The sequence below is a fragment of the Platalea leucorodia genome, assembly GCF_965183815.1.
Source record: "Platalea leucorodia genome assembly, chromosome: 6".
NCBI lineage: Eukaryota > Metazoa > Chordata > Aves > Pelecaniformes > Threskiornithidae > Platalea > Platalea leucorodia.
The window spans coordinates 9,386,352-9,405,243 of record NC_138828.1 but is presented as its reverse complement, the minus strand read 5'-3'; the positions used below and the strand labels follow the sequence as shown (position 1 = coordinate 9,405,243).

The 18,892-nt window shown below is 37.6% G+C and overlaps 1 protein-coding gene across 2 annotated transcripts in view; it reads right to left on the bottom strand.

The window, feature by feature from the left end:
• Positions 1–18,892, bottom strand: part of INTU (inturned planar cell polarity protein) — a gene marked incomplete at its 5' end in the record, with an annotated part of 49,279 nt that overhangs the window by 26,433 nt on the left and 3,954 nt on the right. For both annotated transcript variants that reach the window (XM_082316573.1, XM_082316574.1), the window contains 2 exons: positions 6,192–6,277; positions 17,459–18,045. In XM_082316573.1, the coding sequence (XP_082172699.1) occupies positions 6,192–6,277; positions 17,459–18,045 (673 nt within the window). The remainder of the gene's footprint in view (positions 1–6,191; positions 6,278–17,458; positions 18,046–18,892) is intronic.

Genomic DNA, 18,892 nt, shown 5'->3' with positions numbered 1-18,892 from the left:
GCCCTTTAAGAGATGAAGTTTTCTTAGCTTTACTAACAAAGATGTAAGCATTCAAAAATTCCTGCTGTTTCAAGAAAACCAATTATATATTCAGCATTACCTAACCATCTATCATTAAGGACAAAGCCAGCTATTACATGCCCCATGAGCCATGTGAGTAAGCATGTGGTTTGGTGTGTTCTCCTACTTAATTCTTACGGTTTTGAGAATGGAAAAATATACTTACTGCTCTGGGTTTGTTTGAACACAAAACCTATTACCACACTTTTGAAACACACACAGCATTTGACTTCTTTCAAAACGTCAGCACTTTTGCAAGTATATACCCTCAAGGCTCTCTCATGAGCGTTTCTTTGCTTTTTTGAGCACACTGACAGGTACATTTGCACAGAAAATCAATTTACATTGGACTGCAAATGTCTTAATTTGTAACACTCGGCACCAATTCTTCTTTCAATCTGCCGTTTTCACTGTGTTAACTCTTTTTCTTTAAACTGTAAAGTCAGCAAATAAGAGTTTTGTTGCCATATTTAACAATTGTACACAACTAGCAAGAAGCATAAAAAATGTTTACATCAATTGCTGCATGATGTCTTCAGAAGAAACAAAAATAATCAAAGCACTAACAGAGCGTTCTCTCTTAAAAAGTAACTTAAAGTTTAGATGATTAAGCTTACTTTGTCAAAAAGCTACATGAGGTTTACAGTTCTTTATTTCCCAAATAAAGTAAAAACCAGGAGTTTTAGAATAAACACCTATTTCCTGGCTTACAAGCAACACAAAATCCAAACTTGGTGTGGAAATATGTTTCACAAGTTGCTTTACAGACCTCCTTTTTATGAGCACCGCCTTACAAAAATTATTTCAGTTGTTCCAGTAGTCATGAAATGAAAGAGTAATTTTTTTTTTTTTGGTGAATGAACACTTCACCCTAAGTATGAAAGAAGGATATGTGAGTAATACCTAGCTCTTGACTAACCATAAAATTGTCATTTCCAAGGAGAATAAATTGATTTATTTTCTTGGATGATACCTTAGTTTTCATCATTGTTCGAAGCGACTGAGAATATATCTATTTGGACTAAGTAGGCACACTCTCAGTTCCCTCTTTCATATGTTTTTACTCAAGATTGTTTGTCTGCCTTAAAGTATCCTTCACATGCCTATTGACTGGGAAGTTCTAAACATAATACATCACACCAAATCCTGCTTCTCTTTAAAGTCAGTGACAGTTTGGCCTAATGATTGATGCAACAAAAAAGGTTTATATTTGCCCAGTCGCAATAAATTTGAAAAGCCCAAGCAGAGGTAATTTATATATTTAAATATAGATAGTTTATATTTTCATAATTGTGTATGCGTATACACATACTTAAAGAGAGGAGTGCCAGCAAGAAATAATGATGCTTTAAAACACCCACTGCCTGTCAGACTAGCTCAGAGAGAAGTGCCATCATCAGCTCTTCCAGCTACAACATTTATGTCACTGGCTGCCTTCCTCCCATTCCACTGTGCTCCCTCCCGACACTTCTCATTAATCTTTTCTTCTCCTACTTTGGCTGCCATCAGCTTTTTTTCTCTTTTCTCTTCCCATTCTCTGGAACAGCATTGCATTCAATCCTGCTCTCCTGCCGTGTGCTACCACTTTCTTTTCTGAGAGTAACTCATCACTTGCTCTCTCCTCATCATTTCAGTTTCAGTTCATTACACCGCACATTAACAGGACTTGAGGAGCAGAAACATCCAGCTAAGAAGCAGTGGCTTCTTAAGACCCAGTAACTTGATCGTTCACAGTTTTATAGATGTAAGTTTTCTTCTCTGGCATTCTGTGACTTGATTCTCTTTCTTTGTCACGCCCATCTGCATGTATTTCAGAGGATTTTCCTCATACCCTGTTTAACTTCTTGCACATTTTCTCAAGGCTCAACAGTTATTTCTCTTAACTTCTACTACATCTTGTCTGTGCACACTTATTCATGACACTTAGGCTACAGTCTCTACACTAATGACGCACAGATGTAATTCTTGCTGCAGTCTATCTTTAGTCTCTCAATTAAAAAAAAAAAAAACAAAAACAAAACCCAACAAACTCAGTCTGTCTTGTCTTAGAGACACAACCATATGGCCCTCCAAGCAAGAGCTCAAAACAAATTGGGCCAAGCAGAACATTAACTCTCCCTCGTCCTGTAGGCATCCATGCTGCCTCCCACATCACTGCGGGCAATACCACACCGCTCAGATCGACGTCACTTGAGAAAGATCTCTCTCCACAATTTGACGAAAAGTTTCTTTCCGAGTCTTCTTGATTCTATCTAACAGCTTGAAATACGACATTTTCTGTTCCTCTCTACTCTTGTCCAAGTTCTAATCTATTTCCTGCCTTAAAAAAAAAAATTACTGCGAGAAAGACCATCTAGGCTGCAAAATACTGTAATAGAAAATGACCAAGAGACTACATTTCTACATACCCTAAAAAATTACCTTTTTTTTTTGTGGAGGAGAAGTGAATACAGAAAAGGAAATGAAATGAAGAATGGGAAAAGCACAGAAAACGTTAGTATTCCACTCTATAAATATAGAGCATGCACACATTCTCAATACTTAGAACAGTTCTCAAAAAGAATTTAATCAAACTGCAAGAAGGCACTGATGAAGGTGACAGTAACAGCAAACTCTGCGGTACACACATGGGGACTTCTCCACTTAGGAAAGATGTGACAAAAGTGGAACATCATGACAGAGCTCTCCAAAGGCATGCAATGATACGTAGAATAAGACACAGACAGCTAAATACTCCTCTTAACACAGGAACCTGGGTGTATGAAATTAGATGGCAGTTTGAAAACCAACAAAAATGAACGTAACGTAAACCAGTATGTAAGTCACTGCTACAGGATGCTGTGGAGGTCAAAGGAATTTTAAGAACTAGATCAAAAAAAGAGAAGGTACAAACCTGTAAGTGATTCAAGAAGTCCCTAACTATTGACTGCTGGAAGCTGGAAAAATACGATGGGAAGGTCACTCTGTATTTAATTTGTTTCTTAATACTCTTGACTTAAACATTTGTTAGTGTAAAAAACAGAAAAGGTAGCTGTTATACTGTTGGTCTGACCCAGAAAGGCATGTTTTCTGTTTATCTGCAAGAAAGCTGTATGTCTTAGAATATGGATTTTATTACAGACAGAGCCGGTGGCATTGCCTGCCTTTTAAGATTGCCTGCCATTTCCTGTTCTAAGTCTCTGTTTTCCATGTGCTGATGGTTTGCACAACTGTAACTCAAAATTTCAGGCTGAAACTTCTGATTCTGAATGTCTGCCTCAGGCTGAATATTTTTAGAAAGTTTCGGGTAAAATGGTTCTGCAACTTCTGCGTAGCAGGGTAAGGAAAACTATATTCTTTTAGCATATCTTCCTATTCTGTCTTCTCTGTCTTGTGGTGATAGGACACAGCAGCTATTTTGATTACAGAAACGTAAAGCTGCATAGACTGCAGAATATAACTTTATCATACTATCTCAAGCATTGATTGAGGGGTATGCTTTGTCCTGTCACAGTCAGTGACTGCTATAGAACTACAGGGTATCCAATGCTGTAATCAGAATTGGGACTTTATCTTACTAGATGACATGTAAGCATCCACACAGAAACAGTTCTGCCATTAAAAAAAAAAAAAAAAAAAAGATGACTGACATAGCAGTTGGACTTCTATTGCTCAATAAATATACTAAACTAGCACTTACGTGCCTAGAAGCTAGTTTGTCTAAAAACTGAGGTAAGGAAAACAAAATTCTGGAAATATAATAATGAGAGATGTTATGCCACATGCTGCAACTGAGAAAATCTAGGTAATTAGCTTTTGAAATGACTTCCAGTAATTTTTAACACTGAACCCAGAAGAGCGGTGACTTTGCTTATGTAAATAACTTATAACTACGGCAGAATGCCTTTAAACTGCATCTTTTTTGATATTTTGCAACGTATGATGAATGAGAATACATTAACAATTTTGCTTGTGTAACAGCTGTCTTTATTACCAAATCTCAGAAACAACAACGCTCTGTTGCTTCAGCAGCACGAACACAGTGTTCTACACTGCAAAAAACCCCAGAACTCTGTATTTAAATTCTCCACTGGTCTATTTCGGCAATCACTCTCCTGGCTTGACTCAAACTGCACAGTAAAAAAGGAATAATTGCACTTTAATAAAAGGTTTTGGAAAGCCAACATGACAAACAGTTATACGTTTCAAGTAATCGCTGTCTACTTGACAGATTTACTGACAATGTAAACATTAATGTTGCATTTAAAAGTAACTACTATATAAAGGGTTGCATTGCATTTTAGCAGCAAGTAATATGTATACTCTAATCGTATCCCACAGATACAATTAAATAAACTATATAATCTCTGCTTTTTTAATCATTCTGTATTTAATAACAGTTACAGCAACTCCATATTTGGTCAAAGACAGGCAAGGTTTTTCTACCATGGAGCTCTGCCAATACCTGACCACAACTCTGGTAGCTTAGGCAAGCTTCATACTGTCAAATATCTTGGAAAGCTTCCTAAACTGACATAGTGGTACTCAATCTCACTGCAGCTGCAGATGTAGTTCTACAGGCACTTACGCTACGTAAGTTGCAAACAGAAGCATGTTTAACAAAACCTAAAATTTCCACTTCTTTTTATCTCTGGACAGCAAAATATTTCTATTGTTATCACTCAGTATATTCTACCTGAAGAAAAACTACCAAGAGGTTACACATGTACTCTAAGAGACTACAATTTTAACCTGCTCCATCTCACATCTGTAAGTTGCAACTTCTACCTTGTCTTCCTGTCCACCAGGAAGTGGATTTAAGCAGAATACCTCAAAATACTTAATTTTACACTACTAACATCCTAAGTAATTAACACTCTGCTGGTTTAATTCTGAAATAGCTATCTAATTCTTTATTAGTTATTTAATTCTTCATTACAGCTCCAAAATTATTATTCAGCTAGAAGAGAACATATATGCAGTAGGTTTGGGGGGAAGAAACATTATTCATTAGGTCAGTTTTGGGGGTTTTTTTTGTATCAATTTTTATTACTGACTTCTATCAATCTTCATCACTGTTCAGTTATGAAAGATCTTAAACACACTTAATCCAAAAGCTCTTAAATACTCAAGAATTTATTTTTCTATTTAAATATGAAAGCGGTATCAATTTCTCCATTTGAATGCTCTTAAATATCTTCAATAGCACTACTTGTTAATTCAGGCTTCTTTTTACTCTCTTGTGGTTTGTGAGTCTCTCTTATATTGATGAAGAGCTAATTATTTTGTTTAAGTATTTCCATAGCAATTATTACCATTCTAAGAACGGTAATTGACAAAAGAGCCACTACTATTCTGCGGTTAACATATTTATTTTTAGGCTAGACATCAATATCCTGCTTCATACATGCTGTTGCCAGATTGCACATCTCCAGCCCTATTACCCACCAGGAACAAGGCATCACAACATTACACACCTTGTCCTTCATTTGCTGAGATCAGAGTGTTCAAAATAACAGCTCTGAAAGCAACCATACGTGCCATCTTTGCCCATAACTACAACCACCACTGATTAAAAGTTTGTGCAGGTCTCAAAGGAGTTACTTTCCTGTATTCAACAAGAAGTAATTTTGATGGAAGTGGTAACATAATAACGAAGTTCTTTTCTGAGCAGGAAAAGTAATAAGACTTGATTTTTCACATATGTATGTACTAGTTCTCATAGCGAAACATGAATACTCAGAACTCTGCAAGCATAGAATACCTTGATTCTCACACTGGGAAAAAAAATCAGGTGTTACAGTTAGTCTATACCTACAAGTATGCTGCTACCTTTTGCACAATGTTGCATGCGCTTTCTGACTCTGGTTGATGACAAACAGAATATGTAACAGCTGGACTGCGTCCAATGTCCCTTAATGGGACATTGGCTTGAGTCACTCACTTGTACCTACCTCTTTTCACAAAACTTACCAGAATTAAACTCTGAAATTTCTACTCTAAGTTTGACTGAAGTCAATCAATGTGTTCAAAACGTAGAGGAGGAAGTTCTAAGAAAAAGACTGCCTAAGTTCTGTTTCCTAAGGAAAAAAGGCTAGAAACAATATTAACTTTTACAGAAGACAATTGGAATAGATGTTCAACTACTGTACCTGCATAGGACCTGGAATGCAAGACAAAACCCTTTCTATGTTTTCCGAATTCACATCAACATCATTTACAGCAACGAGAGCATCTCCTGGAGATAAAACAGACAAAACCATGAGAAAAGTTAGATGGTATTGCACCACAGTACAAAGCCAAACAGCGTTTTGTTTTAAAAATTAGTATGACATTCAAACAACTGTAAGTGTCTTTTTGTTACATTTAAGTAGATGGTTTCTACACGCAACATTTACTGTGTTTAGAAACATTAGTCTATTACCTCAGTGCTCTTAAGGCCTTACTGCCACGCTTGTATCATTTTACAAAAATAACTGTCAAAGCCTCTCCCCTCCATCCAGGCTCCTATCACTCTTGTTACTCTATCAGAAAACCCAGCAACTTCACCGATCAAGTTATGCCCAAGAATTGCTTTTTTCCCCTCCCAAACCACCTCTGTTCACTTGCCAATCCTTCTCCACTGCTACCTCCATTGATAGAAACACTACTGTTTCCAAAAGCACTCTAAAACTCAGGCTTCAAGTTCTAGGCCATCACTTACACCAAGGGTTCCAAGTGTTGGCTGAGCCTAACTATGGGAGAATCCCACCACCTTCTCTTTGAAGCAGTCCTGGCAGTTACCGTGCGTATTAGTAACTCAGCTTAGTTCACTAAAATGGCAGAAAACCATTCACTCTTCCTCATTTCATCCCTACGCCTCCTTTGTCTCTCAAGCCACATCACAATTTAGTCCTTTCTCTTCTTTTCCATGCCTCGTCCACTGCTGTGGCTTCTTATTCGGCCCTCTTCATGCTTTTCTCTGCCAGTTCTTCCTGCCTAATGACATCCTGCACTTTCTAAATCTGACTCTCTTCCCATTACTGGAAATGGGGAGAAAAACCCCAGGATCCCAAAGGAAAGGTCTTTAACTGCAAATGGAAAAGGTTTGAAAAATTAAAGGCGCTAGTTATGAAAGTAAACAGAACTGAATTAGAGCTTACAAACCAAAAAACCACATTGAAGTTTAAAGTACAAAAATCAATCTGGGATTTCTGTCTGAAGCGAGGGAAAACATCCTAGAGAAGTATCCCAGTAATAATTAGTTGATAACCTCTGCCTCATCCCCCTCAAAAAGATTCATGTTTAAGCATGGAGTATGTAAGAAGGATGAGAGACCAGTGAAAAAAACACACCTGTGAAGTTAGAAAACATAAAGCTAAAATAACATCAAAAGATAAAACTACTTAGACCTGTCAAAAGGAATAGCAATTGAAAAGTAAAGATTGAAGTTTTTTTGGCCAGTCGTTTACTTTCAAAAAAAAAAAAAAAGGAAGCGGCGGTAAGAAAAGGATACATATTAATGATATTTCAGGTATGGTAGTAGGAGACTAAATCAACCAAAAGATTTGATTACTTAAGCTGGCGATTTAGAACATCAGTCCAACATTTAAGGTGAGATTTTAGGTTGAACCTAAGTCAGAAAAACTCTCACTAAAGGATAGTCCTTTATGGTTTCTGTAATGTCAACATCCCAAGTTGGAAGCACTTTTCAGTATAAAAGAAACACCATATCACAGAGGAAGAAACCAATAGATATTGCTGGAATAACAGAAATATAATGGAATTAAATAGTATATTCATTCTCAAGAAGGTAGCCAAGTAACACAAAACGTGAAAAAGACCCAACACCCAGATGCATTAGGAAAGGCATTTCCTTTGAATGTAGGTGAGTATTAATAGGACCTGACGGATCCCATCCAGAGTACTCCTTACAATTCTATCCACCTGTGCTCAAGAAAAATGAAATCAAACGAGATCAGATACATAGAAGTAACAGTGCAGTGACCATGGGAAATGCAGAACCCGTTTATGTTGCTTAAAGATGAGGTGAGAGAAGGCTAGGTGTGAAAGCAGCTAGAGTAGAAACCATAAGGTTCTGTAGTCTCAAAACAGAGAATTTCTAAAAAGCTTGCCAGTAAGACTATCTAGGGCAAAATACCTAAGATGAGGCAAAATAAATTTATGAAAAGAACTAGATGAAGTGACTGCCAGTGGCACCAGGATATAGGACTTGATGGTTCATGAGGTCCTTTCCAGAGCCAAATATTCAAGTAACAAAATAGGCCTTATTTTCTCCTTGATTTTCTGCGGTGTCACTTTCAGTTGCCTCTGCTTTCTGTCCTACCAGGTGAAAAACTTGCTTAGTTTCCAGCTTGTATCTTCTGTCTGTAGAAAGGGAAATAAAGAAATTAGCTTCTTTCTTAACACTGAAAGTGACTTGATTCCAAGGTCATTCAGGCCTTACAGGTGTGAACTAAAAATACCAAGAGCTGCTCCGGAAGAGCAAATTGAAAACCAAGTCTAATTTTGCTTGAGCTGCACAAAGATTCCCTTCAAAAATACCTCCACGTTGTCCCCAAGATTATTAATACTAACATTTAAAAGAGTTTAACGTGCAATATGAGACACTTAAATGACTGAAAAGAAAAAAGGATTGACGAAGGTACTCAATTTTCTTTCAAACTAGGTACTCTTGAGTTTTGTTTTCTGAGGAAATGAGGCTTCTACAACTGTACTATGAATAGCGTTGATCCCATTACTAAATTTCAGCCAAAGCTGGAAGAGAAGGCACAAGTCACATTACATGCTATGAGTTCGCTAAATGGACTGCTGGACAGAGAAGCCCCCCGCATTTTCCTTCCCTCTCCTGCCCCAGGTAAAGCTGCACCCTGAGCTCATCACCTGTCCTGTCTGTGCTCCAGGCTGGCCAGTCCGTACAAGGGCAGTTCAGAATCAGACACAGCAAACACCGACTTGTCCAAAAAGCTGTTAGAGGGCAGGAGAGGGAACGGTATTATAAGAGCTGTATGAGGTATCCCCGTGTGTGGGGAAAGGCACGAGGGGAGTAATTCTGGGACTGGCATAGCGAAGGTATGCGGATATAATGTAAATCCAAAGACACTTAGATAGTTCATTATTTCCTCTGTTCACAGTTTGGTTTATTTTCTGTGTCTACATTTATATCATCACACTTAGATGAGCCTTGTTGAAAAAGATGAACTAAACCAGCATGTCCCTCACAACGAGTGCTGCTACACTTGCAGGCTTCAAGGAATTAGATGAGTTCCAGAACACACAGGCTAGAAACTGCAATCGTGACACCTTCCTTTTCTCCTGCGCCAAGACACATGAAAAGCCAGAGGCAGCATTACAGCAGTATTCAACTACACCTGCAGTAGAGAAATCCTCAGCCAGGTAGTAGCAGCAGTGCTCATCACTCTTTCAGGCACTGGAAAGAGATTAGAAAAAGGATATGGACTTGTAGCAAATGCGCATGTTCGTATAACTACATTGTAAGCCTTGACTTGGCAACAAAAATGTGCTCAACTGCAGAAATAAAGCACTGGACTGTAAGGTTTGGTACATATTTCAAGTTTTCTAGGGAGAAGACTTGCTCAGCTCAAACTAACACAGTGATGATGATGTGCGTCCTAAGGAAAAGCAGAAACTGTCTCTCTAAGGTCTGTCCACTTCCTGAGAATCTAGTAAAGACAACAGAATTTGAAAGTTTAGAATAATTCTGACAGTTTATCATTATTTCCGTCTTCTACCTTGTTGTTAAATACCATCAAATACAACTGGAATTCTTCCCAGGTACTGGGTCAATTGCTCAAAATCAATGCAAAACACAATTAAGGCCAATGAGAGAAAGAAAATTCTTCTTAACTAACCAGCAGTAAGGAAATACAGAATCCCCCAAAAATGCAAGCAATATTCCTCTTCAATACACTAGGCAACAACCAACTGCTCACTGTTGTTTTACATTAAAGGAAAATTCATTCCTACTCTTCCTTACAGCAAAACAAAGAAAAGGTTAAGTTTTATTATACAAACAGAAATGTTACCATTCCTTGGAGTTAATTATTTTTTCTTCTATTTCAAGTAATAGTCTCTGTGTTTCTTGATGCAAAGCACAGTGAAGTTTTAGCCTATGACATCTTCCACACAACAATAATTCAAAGATAGGAAAGCTGAAAGTTAGACAGCATCTAAAAGCAGCTCAGTAAGTCCATGCCAGAACCCCAGGGCTTGAAAATTAGTAATGAAAAGCAGAGCATTCAGGCTACTCAAATACAACAAGAAATTATAAGCAGAATTACTACGATCTTTGTTGAAGAACACTGTATTAAAGATCAGTCACAAATACAAGAGAAAGCACAAATTGCTCTCGTACTCATCTGGAACACTGTTTAAACAAAAGCTGTTTGTGTTCTGCTTGTTTTACTTGAGACCTTAGGAATTCCGTTGTAGAGACAACAGTCGAGTCATCTAACCCACAAAGCCATTCAAACCAGCTGCACACATTTTGTGAAGACATACGCACCTTAGTGCTTAAGGGAATGTTTTTGAACCACATCTCCCAGGGTGGACACTTTGAAAGAAGATCCATCAGTATTTACATGTTACATACTCAAAGTGTTTTATTTATTCAAGGCCTAATGTATGTATGTAAAACTTTCATTGCAGCAGTAAATATTTATTCCATTCAATTTGTAAAAATGTAATCATGTACCATAAATGGAGCAGCTTTCCAGACGACATAGCCAAAGCAGTCCTGTAAGGCTGCCTTCATTTTGCCAGAAAACGCTGTATCACTATTAAAGAACTGCAACTTGATGTACAACTGAGAAAAATACACATTTATCAGTATGGACTTTCCAGAATTGGGGGTGGTAGGTGGGCAGGGGGCTGTTTGTGTTTTTTCCTTTTTTATCTTTTTGCCAAACACAACAGCATTCAAAGAATAGAGACTATGAAGTAACAGAATGAGAGACATCACTGGCACAATAGGAAGTACGCAAAATTATCAACACAGAATATCTTAAAGCAGAACATGACCACAAGATCTACCCAGTGTGATAATTAATGCCAGTGAAAGTTCATATATGCAAGTGTTCCTTTGTCAGAGTTTCACACCTACACTTTCTTTGAGAATTGTTTCCTCCCCTTCAGCACAGTGTGAAAAACCTACAGAGAGACTGACTTAGGTCTTCAGACATTAAGTCTGTGAAAAAAATAGCGCATAAGTGTAAAGTTTAATCTAATTTCACTTACTTAATGCTTAATCAATTTAGCTTAAATGAAATAAAAGAGTAAATGGTGTTTGCAATTGTTTAAGTTGATCTAACTTGATGGTTTGCAGAGTTAAGTCAAATCTTTCCAGACTAAAACATTGCTGAATTTCAGATGTAGAGACACATTTCACTAGCGGACAGAAAAAAAGTTGTACAGATGGTACTGCAAATATATTTTTCAGTCGTTCTTGTGCTCTATGAAGCGGATGAAAAAACCCCTCCAACTGACTTTTCTTAAGTACAGAGAGATCAAAGTGAATTTCTTCCTTTTTGATGAAGTAGATATATATATATACGTATATGTATGTGTGTATATATATACACACACACACTGTACAGGCAAGAAGCAGACATTTGCATGAAATGTTGTTTTCAAACCTGATATAAAATAATGTAAAATTCTGTTTTGTTTTGTTTTTACCTTTTTCAACAATATAGTTGCATACAAAAATATTACTCTCTAATACTATATAGAATAGCACTTGACCTGCTCTTACTGGCTTGCATTTCAACCAGCAGTAAGATCACTATTGTCTGTCATGAAAGTCACCAGCGTATATGTTAAAAGATGAAGAACATTAGAACAAAGTCACACTCAGTTCCATTTTTAAAGACACAGTGAGCAACTGCAATAGAGGAAATAAACTTTCTTCAGGCAGCTCCAGGATATCAGACCTTGAGTCAATAAATTTTCCTTTAGAAAAATGCATGGCCTTCTCTTTAAGGAATAAAGTAAGCTTTTTTTTTAATCCCATAATAATGAATAATCAAGCTTTTGAGTTCTATCACTTACAATAAAAGGATTCTCAGTCCACAAAGAAACTATAAGATGTCCATATATGTTCTCCACACAATGCCAAGCAGAACTGAATTTTACTAGAGTGATGGAACAAAAAGAGAAGAGAGGCAGGAATTCTTTCCCATTTTCTTTGTTCTGTCTTTCCACCTTCTCATGAGAAAAGACTTCTCACATCCAGTCAGTGGTAGCTAAGAACAGCGCATATTGATCTCAAACACCTAGTTTGCACACAGCTGATGAAATCATTCCTGCTTTTTTAAAGACAAAGTTTAGAAAAGTCTTTGGGACTGCTGGCATCCCTAAAATGTTTATTTCGGAACTGCCTATCACTTTGCCACATGAGGCACAGGATTATTACTTCTGTTAAATATCCCTAGAGATAAACCTGCAAGCACCATTTCTAAAAGTAGATCTTTGCATTAAGCCAGGGGATGCTGAGTGATAAGTGAATACCGCTTCCATACTGTGATGGGAAGTGAACATTTTTGGCTGAATTAAAATCAGAACCATGTTGTTCACATGGGAGAGGACTGCGGACACTATTTTAATGAAATCTTGATATTTAGTTTCCGCTGTTCTTGGTAATGACTTGGTGGAAGTACTTATAAATGTTCACATACTCCTTTCCAAAAAAGGCAAAGTATGGAACACATTCTACTGAAGAAAGCCAGATCAATTACTTGCTTTATTTGCCAGCAGGCTGCTTTTACCCAAACCAATACTGTTATGCTTCAAGAGGAGATTAAAAGAACGTAAACGACATCTCAAACTCCACAGTGAGAACATTGCAAAGCTTACGCAAGCTCTGTATTTCTACAACTCTACTTTGGAGAGCCTCTTCAACAAATACACCATATATGGTAATTCCTCATGAAAATCTCAAACTCTCACAGTATTTTGGTCCTTTCAAGGACATTTTTCTGACAGGACTCTTAGTTCCACAGTCTGCAAATGACAAGAGCAGCATTCACTTGGACTGTTGGAAGATGACTGCAAGTTGCTTAATTTTTGTAAATGGCTTACTATTTTAAACCACTAGTCTATGCTACAGAAAGCTAACAGATATACTTGGCTTTCTAGCAACGATAGCCTTGTTTACCAAAACTTCAGAACTCCAACAGCAGTATCTGTGTTTTTACTCTTAAAGTGAGCAAAGATTACCACTTAAACATTTATTTATTCGGTGAAAACAAACAGCCCTCCCACATAACAACAACAGAATTATCAGACTAGGAAGCCATAGAAAAGCATTTGTCAGGAAATGGGCTTGGGATCTGGACCTTTCAATTGAAGCTTACAACAGCAGCCTGCATCTTTTGCATACTTGCTCAAGAATGGATTATTATGGCGCTTCTTTACTATCATCCAAGATTAATCCCTGTCCCTGAGTAGTTTTCACACTTTTTTGACACTTGTACCTACTGATCAGGTGAGAGAATTCATGCAAACCATTCAGATATTTGGTGACAAGAGCAAGAAGAACAGAAGATAATTTCAAAGAGGGTAACAACAGTACACTCTGCTAGTGAAAAGAGCTTTCTTGTGTCTTCAGTGTCATTGAAATTACTTTTCCATTTGTACTCTAGTAAAGATGATGATCATCAGCATTTATTAGAGGTATCCCCTGCTGTGAATCAGATAGGTCTCAATTTGAAGAGGGGGGAAATAAAATTCTAACGGCATTTCCTATCACAACCCTTATTTGCCTGGATCTAAAAATGAGTACTTAGTGGAGCTTTTTATCTTTGAAGATACACTCAAAGATGAGACTAGAAAGTTTTACATAGCAGGCCAAGCTTTGCATATTGTTAATAATGAACTGAAGCAAGAAAAAAGTTTTGCCAAAAAATACAAAAGACACTTAAAAAACACGAGATAAAAGCAACTGTATTTCATCTTAACCAAAAGGAAAGCGACAGCAAGAATTTAAAAACCAATGAGGACTTTTTGTTTTGAAAATTTAAAAATGGATGCTGAACTGCTAAATATAAAAAAAAAACACCACGTGGATAGAGTGGCATCTTTTTACAGAGTTACAAAGCAGCAAGGTTTTTTTAGCTGGCAAAACTGTTGTATTTACTTTCATATGGTCAGCGCCTGCGTTCTACTTGGTTAATAAAGTACAGCAACAAGACTTACGACTTCCATATGCAATCTTAAAAAAAAATTAAACTGTAGTGCACAAATAATAAACAGATGGTTTAAGTGTTCAAAGCTATAAGGGATACACATTTCAGAATAAATTGAAGCAGCCACCTGAAGAAAGTGATTATTTCGGGGGAAAAAGCAGTTTTTCTACTAAAAAATGTTAAAGCAATAACCACTTTGTAACTGTCTATTCAGAGTGAAAAAAACGAAGAGAGTTTAGTCTCCCTTACGATTCAACCTTGGTAGCCATTTCAGTGGCTACCATACTTATCACTGACAAATAAACTAATTTGCCAATGAAAATACAAAGTAATCAGTAACTTGGTTATTATTTAACATATTACAAACCCAAGCCTTGGGAAAAATAATCTAGAGAGCTCAAATTTTAAATAAGATGGGAGAGTTGGAACACTCTGTCGCACATAACTGGCAGGATTTTGGTAGCGGGGTGCCGCAAGAGCGACCTGCGTGGCAGGAGGTCATGAGCTGCCTTGTGCTGCTTGTAGCCAGTTCTGAAGCTGGTGTAGGCAACTCACCGTGTACCAAAACATCACCTAGCCAGGGGAGCCACGGCACCTCTGCCCAAACGTATTTAAGAAAGAGCAGCAGTCACTAGGGGAAGGGCTGTATTTTCTCAGTAACTGAAACAGTGATCTGAAGTTTTATATTAATTAGCAAAAAATGAAATTCGGTAACAACTCTCTGAGTCAAGACTGTTCGCCTGCAATGCATGTTGCAAACTGATCACCAGGAAGACCACAGTATGTTACTGTAATGCATATATTTTAAAAGGAAAATATACTTAGTATTTGCTTCACAAAAGACTACTACAAAAAAATGGTCTGCACCATTGAAGACTATTAAAATACTAAAAAAGCAAAACAAGAACAGGTTAATATCTATGCATATGGCAGTCAATGAAGATGAATAAAGTTATAACCAAACCAGCCAGCAGGCATCATGCTGTACTGATCAGGTATTCTTCATTTGTGATGGCTCAAGAAGCTGCTAACTTTTGTGCAAATACTTCCATTTTAGACTGCCCACAGAAATATTCTTGACTGACTGTTTCCACAATTCACAGCAGGATTCCTAAAACTTACTTTTAACAACAAAAAAAAGCAAAGTTCTACTGTATTTTTCTTGAACTTTCTGTCCAACTTCAGATCCTATGAGGATCTGAGGAGGCTATCTATTGAACTACAGTTGCTCCTAATTCAGGCTTTGGGTGTATACCATAGCTATCCCATCATCTGATGGGCAATGCAGAAGCAGTAAACCAGACAGTTTTTTGACTGGAACAAAAAAATTTTTTACTGTATATTCTTTATGCAGACAACACTGAAACCTGAGCATCTAATTTATGCAAAGCATCCCTATTTCTAGACACCACATAAAAATTCCAGAGTACTCAGTGTTCACTATAGATACATAATTTGAAAGTATTTTTATATGAAAATTATACATTTTATACTGTTGGCACAGAATACAGCTCATTTTCCCAGTTAAGAGCTGAATAACTACAGTAAGCTTAAAAGTATTTGTTTCCACTGTGCAAAAACAAGGCAATATTGGTTGATGATAGCCTCGGACATAGGAAACTGCTAGACTCTTTAGATTAATTTAAATGTTTTTCTATTGAAAACAAAACAAAAAACCCACAGTTTTTGTCCTCACTAGCTCCGGGAAGCATGAAGTGCTGCAGAAGAAGTACCATCTCCATTTAGAAGGTTAGCTTTATCTCCTGGATCTGGTATTTGCCCACTGTTCTGACTTCACACCTGCTCTTACAAACATACAGTGACATACACGTTTGTGTCCCAAAATTAACTTACAGGTTATAAATACCCACTCTTACACTGATTAGATTAAATGCCATTAAGCAGATCAAGCTGAAATTCACTCCCTCCTCCCCCTCAGTCTGCACCCCCACTTCTTGACTAATCAGTTCTTTCTGGTAAAATTTGAAAGTTATCCAATTTTCCCTCTGGAGTATTCTTTAGCATCCCTACAAAAAGCACGTGCTAGAAGAATCAGCTAGTCAAAGCACGATTTGCCTTTTTACACACACAAGATTGGAATTTCAAAAGCAGTCATGCTGACTTTGTGGGATTTGTGCTACTATGGTATTAAAATTTTCATGACCTTCTAACCAACATCATATCTTTGCTCCCTCCCTGCGAGGGACCATCTTCAAGGGTAATTAAACAACCTTCCACCCTTTACAGATGTAGGCTAGCTGTCTCACATGTACCATCTCTGAGGTTGGGGTCTTGTGTGCGCCAAGTCCTTTTAACAGCCTCTTGACGCTGGAAGCGGGAGTGTTTCTGCTCCTTCACTACCAGCCACAGAAGTTCACTCCACTGCCTTACTCATGCTCAGGTGCTTGTCAGACCGTCTGTGACCCAAGTTTAACTTACTACACCAGCAAAAACTAGACAGGCAATTCTTCTTCTGGGTTAGTTTTCTGCCAGGTTATTTAGTTGCATCAGCTCATGGAAGTGTCTGACAAGAGCCAAACCAACACAAAGGAGAGCTGCTATACTGGCTCACTGCCTCCTCAAACTGCAGCTCCACTATGTATTGCAGGCCTTCTGATCACAACTGCTGAAGAAGCAGCTGTTATACTGGCTAAACAGAAGAACATCCAAACAAGGCTGTGCAGAAGGTTTGTAACATATAAATATATCTTACTCAGTATTTTTCCTCATTTTGATGGTACAAAATCCATTTAAAGCATATATAGCAAAGCTTTTTATCTAAGGGGGATAGTGTGGAAAAGAATGAAAACAAAATACAATATTTGGCAGACTACAGCTTTTCCCCAGTCCCACTTATCTACTGAGCAAATTCTGCATTAAATTAAAGGTGGTGGTGGGGGGTATTTGTTGCTCCAAGTTCAAGCTGCTGACTCCCTGCACACTTAAAGGACAGTCGTCTCCTTACTATATTAATATCTTCTAGTTTATGTCACACGTTCTTAAAACCACTAATATAATAAAATTGAATAGGTAACAAAACATCAGATGCAATGACATTTATTTAAAATAACCCATCAAGAACTGAAAAAATAGTTGTTGTAAGTAATTGCTTATGTCACAGGAACATTCAAGTCAGCTGCCTCAAAAAAAAAAAAAAAAAAAATCTTCATTTTAAAGGAAGAGTGCAGAAGTTAACTATTCATTCGGTTACTTACCGATCAAGATTTGACCCGTTTTCATTGCTGAACTACCTGGCACCAAGCCATGTACTACAAGCTTCTCTTCACCGATTCCTCTGATGCCTTTATCCTTCCTGCCTTGTTTTTCCACTCTTCTGCTGCTCCATGAAGACTGATGGACAATTCCTACTAAGGCCTCCAGCAGCCTGTGCTGCTCATCTTCGCCAGCACTGTACAGTTTTCTGGGATTTACATAAACGTATACATCTTTGTATTTTTGCTGAACAGTGACACCCATTTTCTGAGCAGACTGGTGTTTCAATATGGAAGTAGGACCAGTGGAGCGCACGTTGCAGCTTCCACTGCCTTTCTTACCAGAATGCTTTGGTAAAAGATTCTTCTTTTTTAACATTTTGGTCAATTTCTTCAGTTCATACTTTCTTTCTTTTCGTGATCCCTCTTGAATAACTTCAGCTTCATTTTCACGAAACCTGACATGATTCACTGCCGGCATTTCTGGACAGCTGTTTTGAAGCAGAGTTTCTTCTTCGCTTTCACTGAATTCTAAATAAAATAATTCCCCATTTTTCTGCACACCATCCAACCATTCAGGCTCAAGGTCACTGGGAAAGAAAGAAGAATGATCAGTAACAGCTCTGATAAGGAAGACTCCTATGCAAGTGACATCTGATTACTTCAAGTAGGGAGGGGATAGAGAGAGTGCAAGGAAAAAAAAGGGAAAAAAATGTTGCCTCCTGGATAGTGAAAGCTCAACTGCTTTAAGCTTGCCATGAGGATAAGAGCTCTTCTCGGACAAATGATGGATATGGCAAGGAAAGTCATCCCTCCCAGATGTTAAAATAGTTTCTTCAAACGCCTTACAGGAAAACAGCCATTGCAAAAAGCAACGTTCCCTTTTCTGAAAACAAACAAAAAAAACCCAACCCCAAACCATTTCTTTCACATACAAGTTTTAATTAGTAATTACATTCATGGGCACAATGGGGCTTTCTCTCAGAGAAAAAAATGCCACCCTATTTGTTCTCTCCCATTATTTTTTCCCTTATGCATTTATGAAACAGGTTGTACTGCAAGCCCTTTGGAAAGACATGATTAACATTTTAAAATCACCTCAATACAACAAAAAACCCACCAAGACAAAAATCTAGGTAACACTTTTTAAAAGACAAGTTCAAAATAGCACACTCAAGCTCACATGCAAAAATACTCAACAAAAAAGTAAAGAGGCAGCACTGCCATAGAAAAAGTTCCAGCAGCTGGAGTGGATCACTTCAAGTCACTAGCAACAAGCTGCCGCAAAGAAAAGGCAAGGCAACTACAGGATGTATTAACAGGAGTACCATCTGCACAGCACAGAAAATTTTTTGTCCTAATTTGGCAGTGGCGATGTGTCAACCGTGTCCACTTTTGGATAGTACATTTTAAGGAAGATGTAATAACTGGCACACG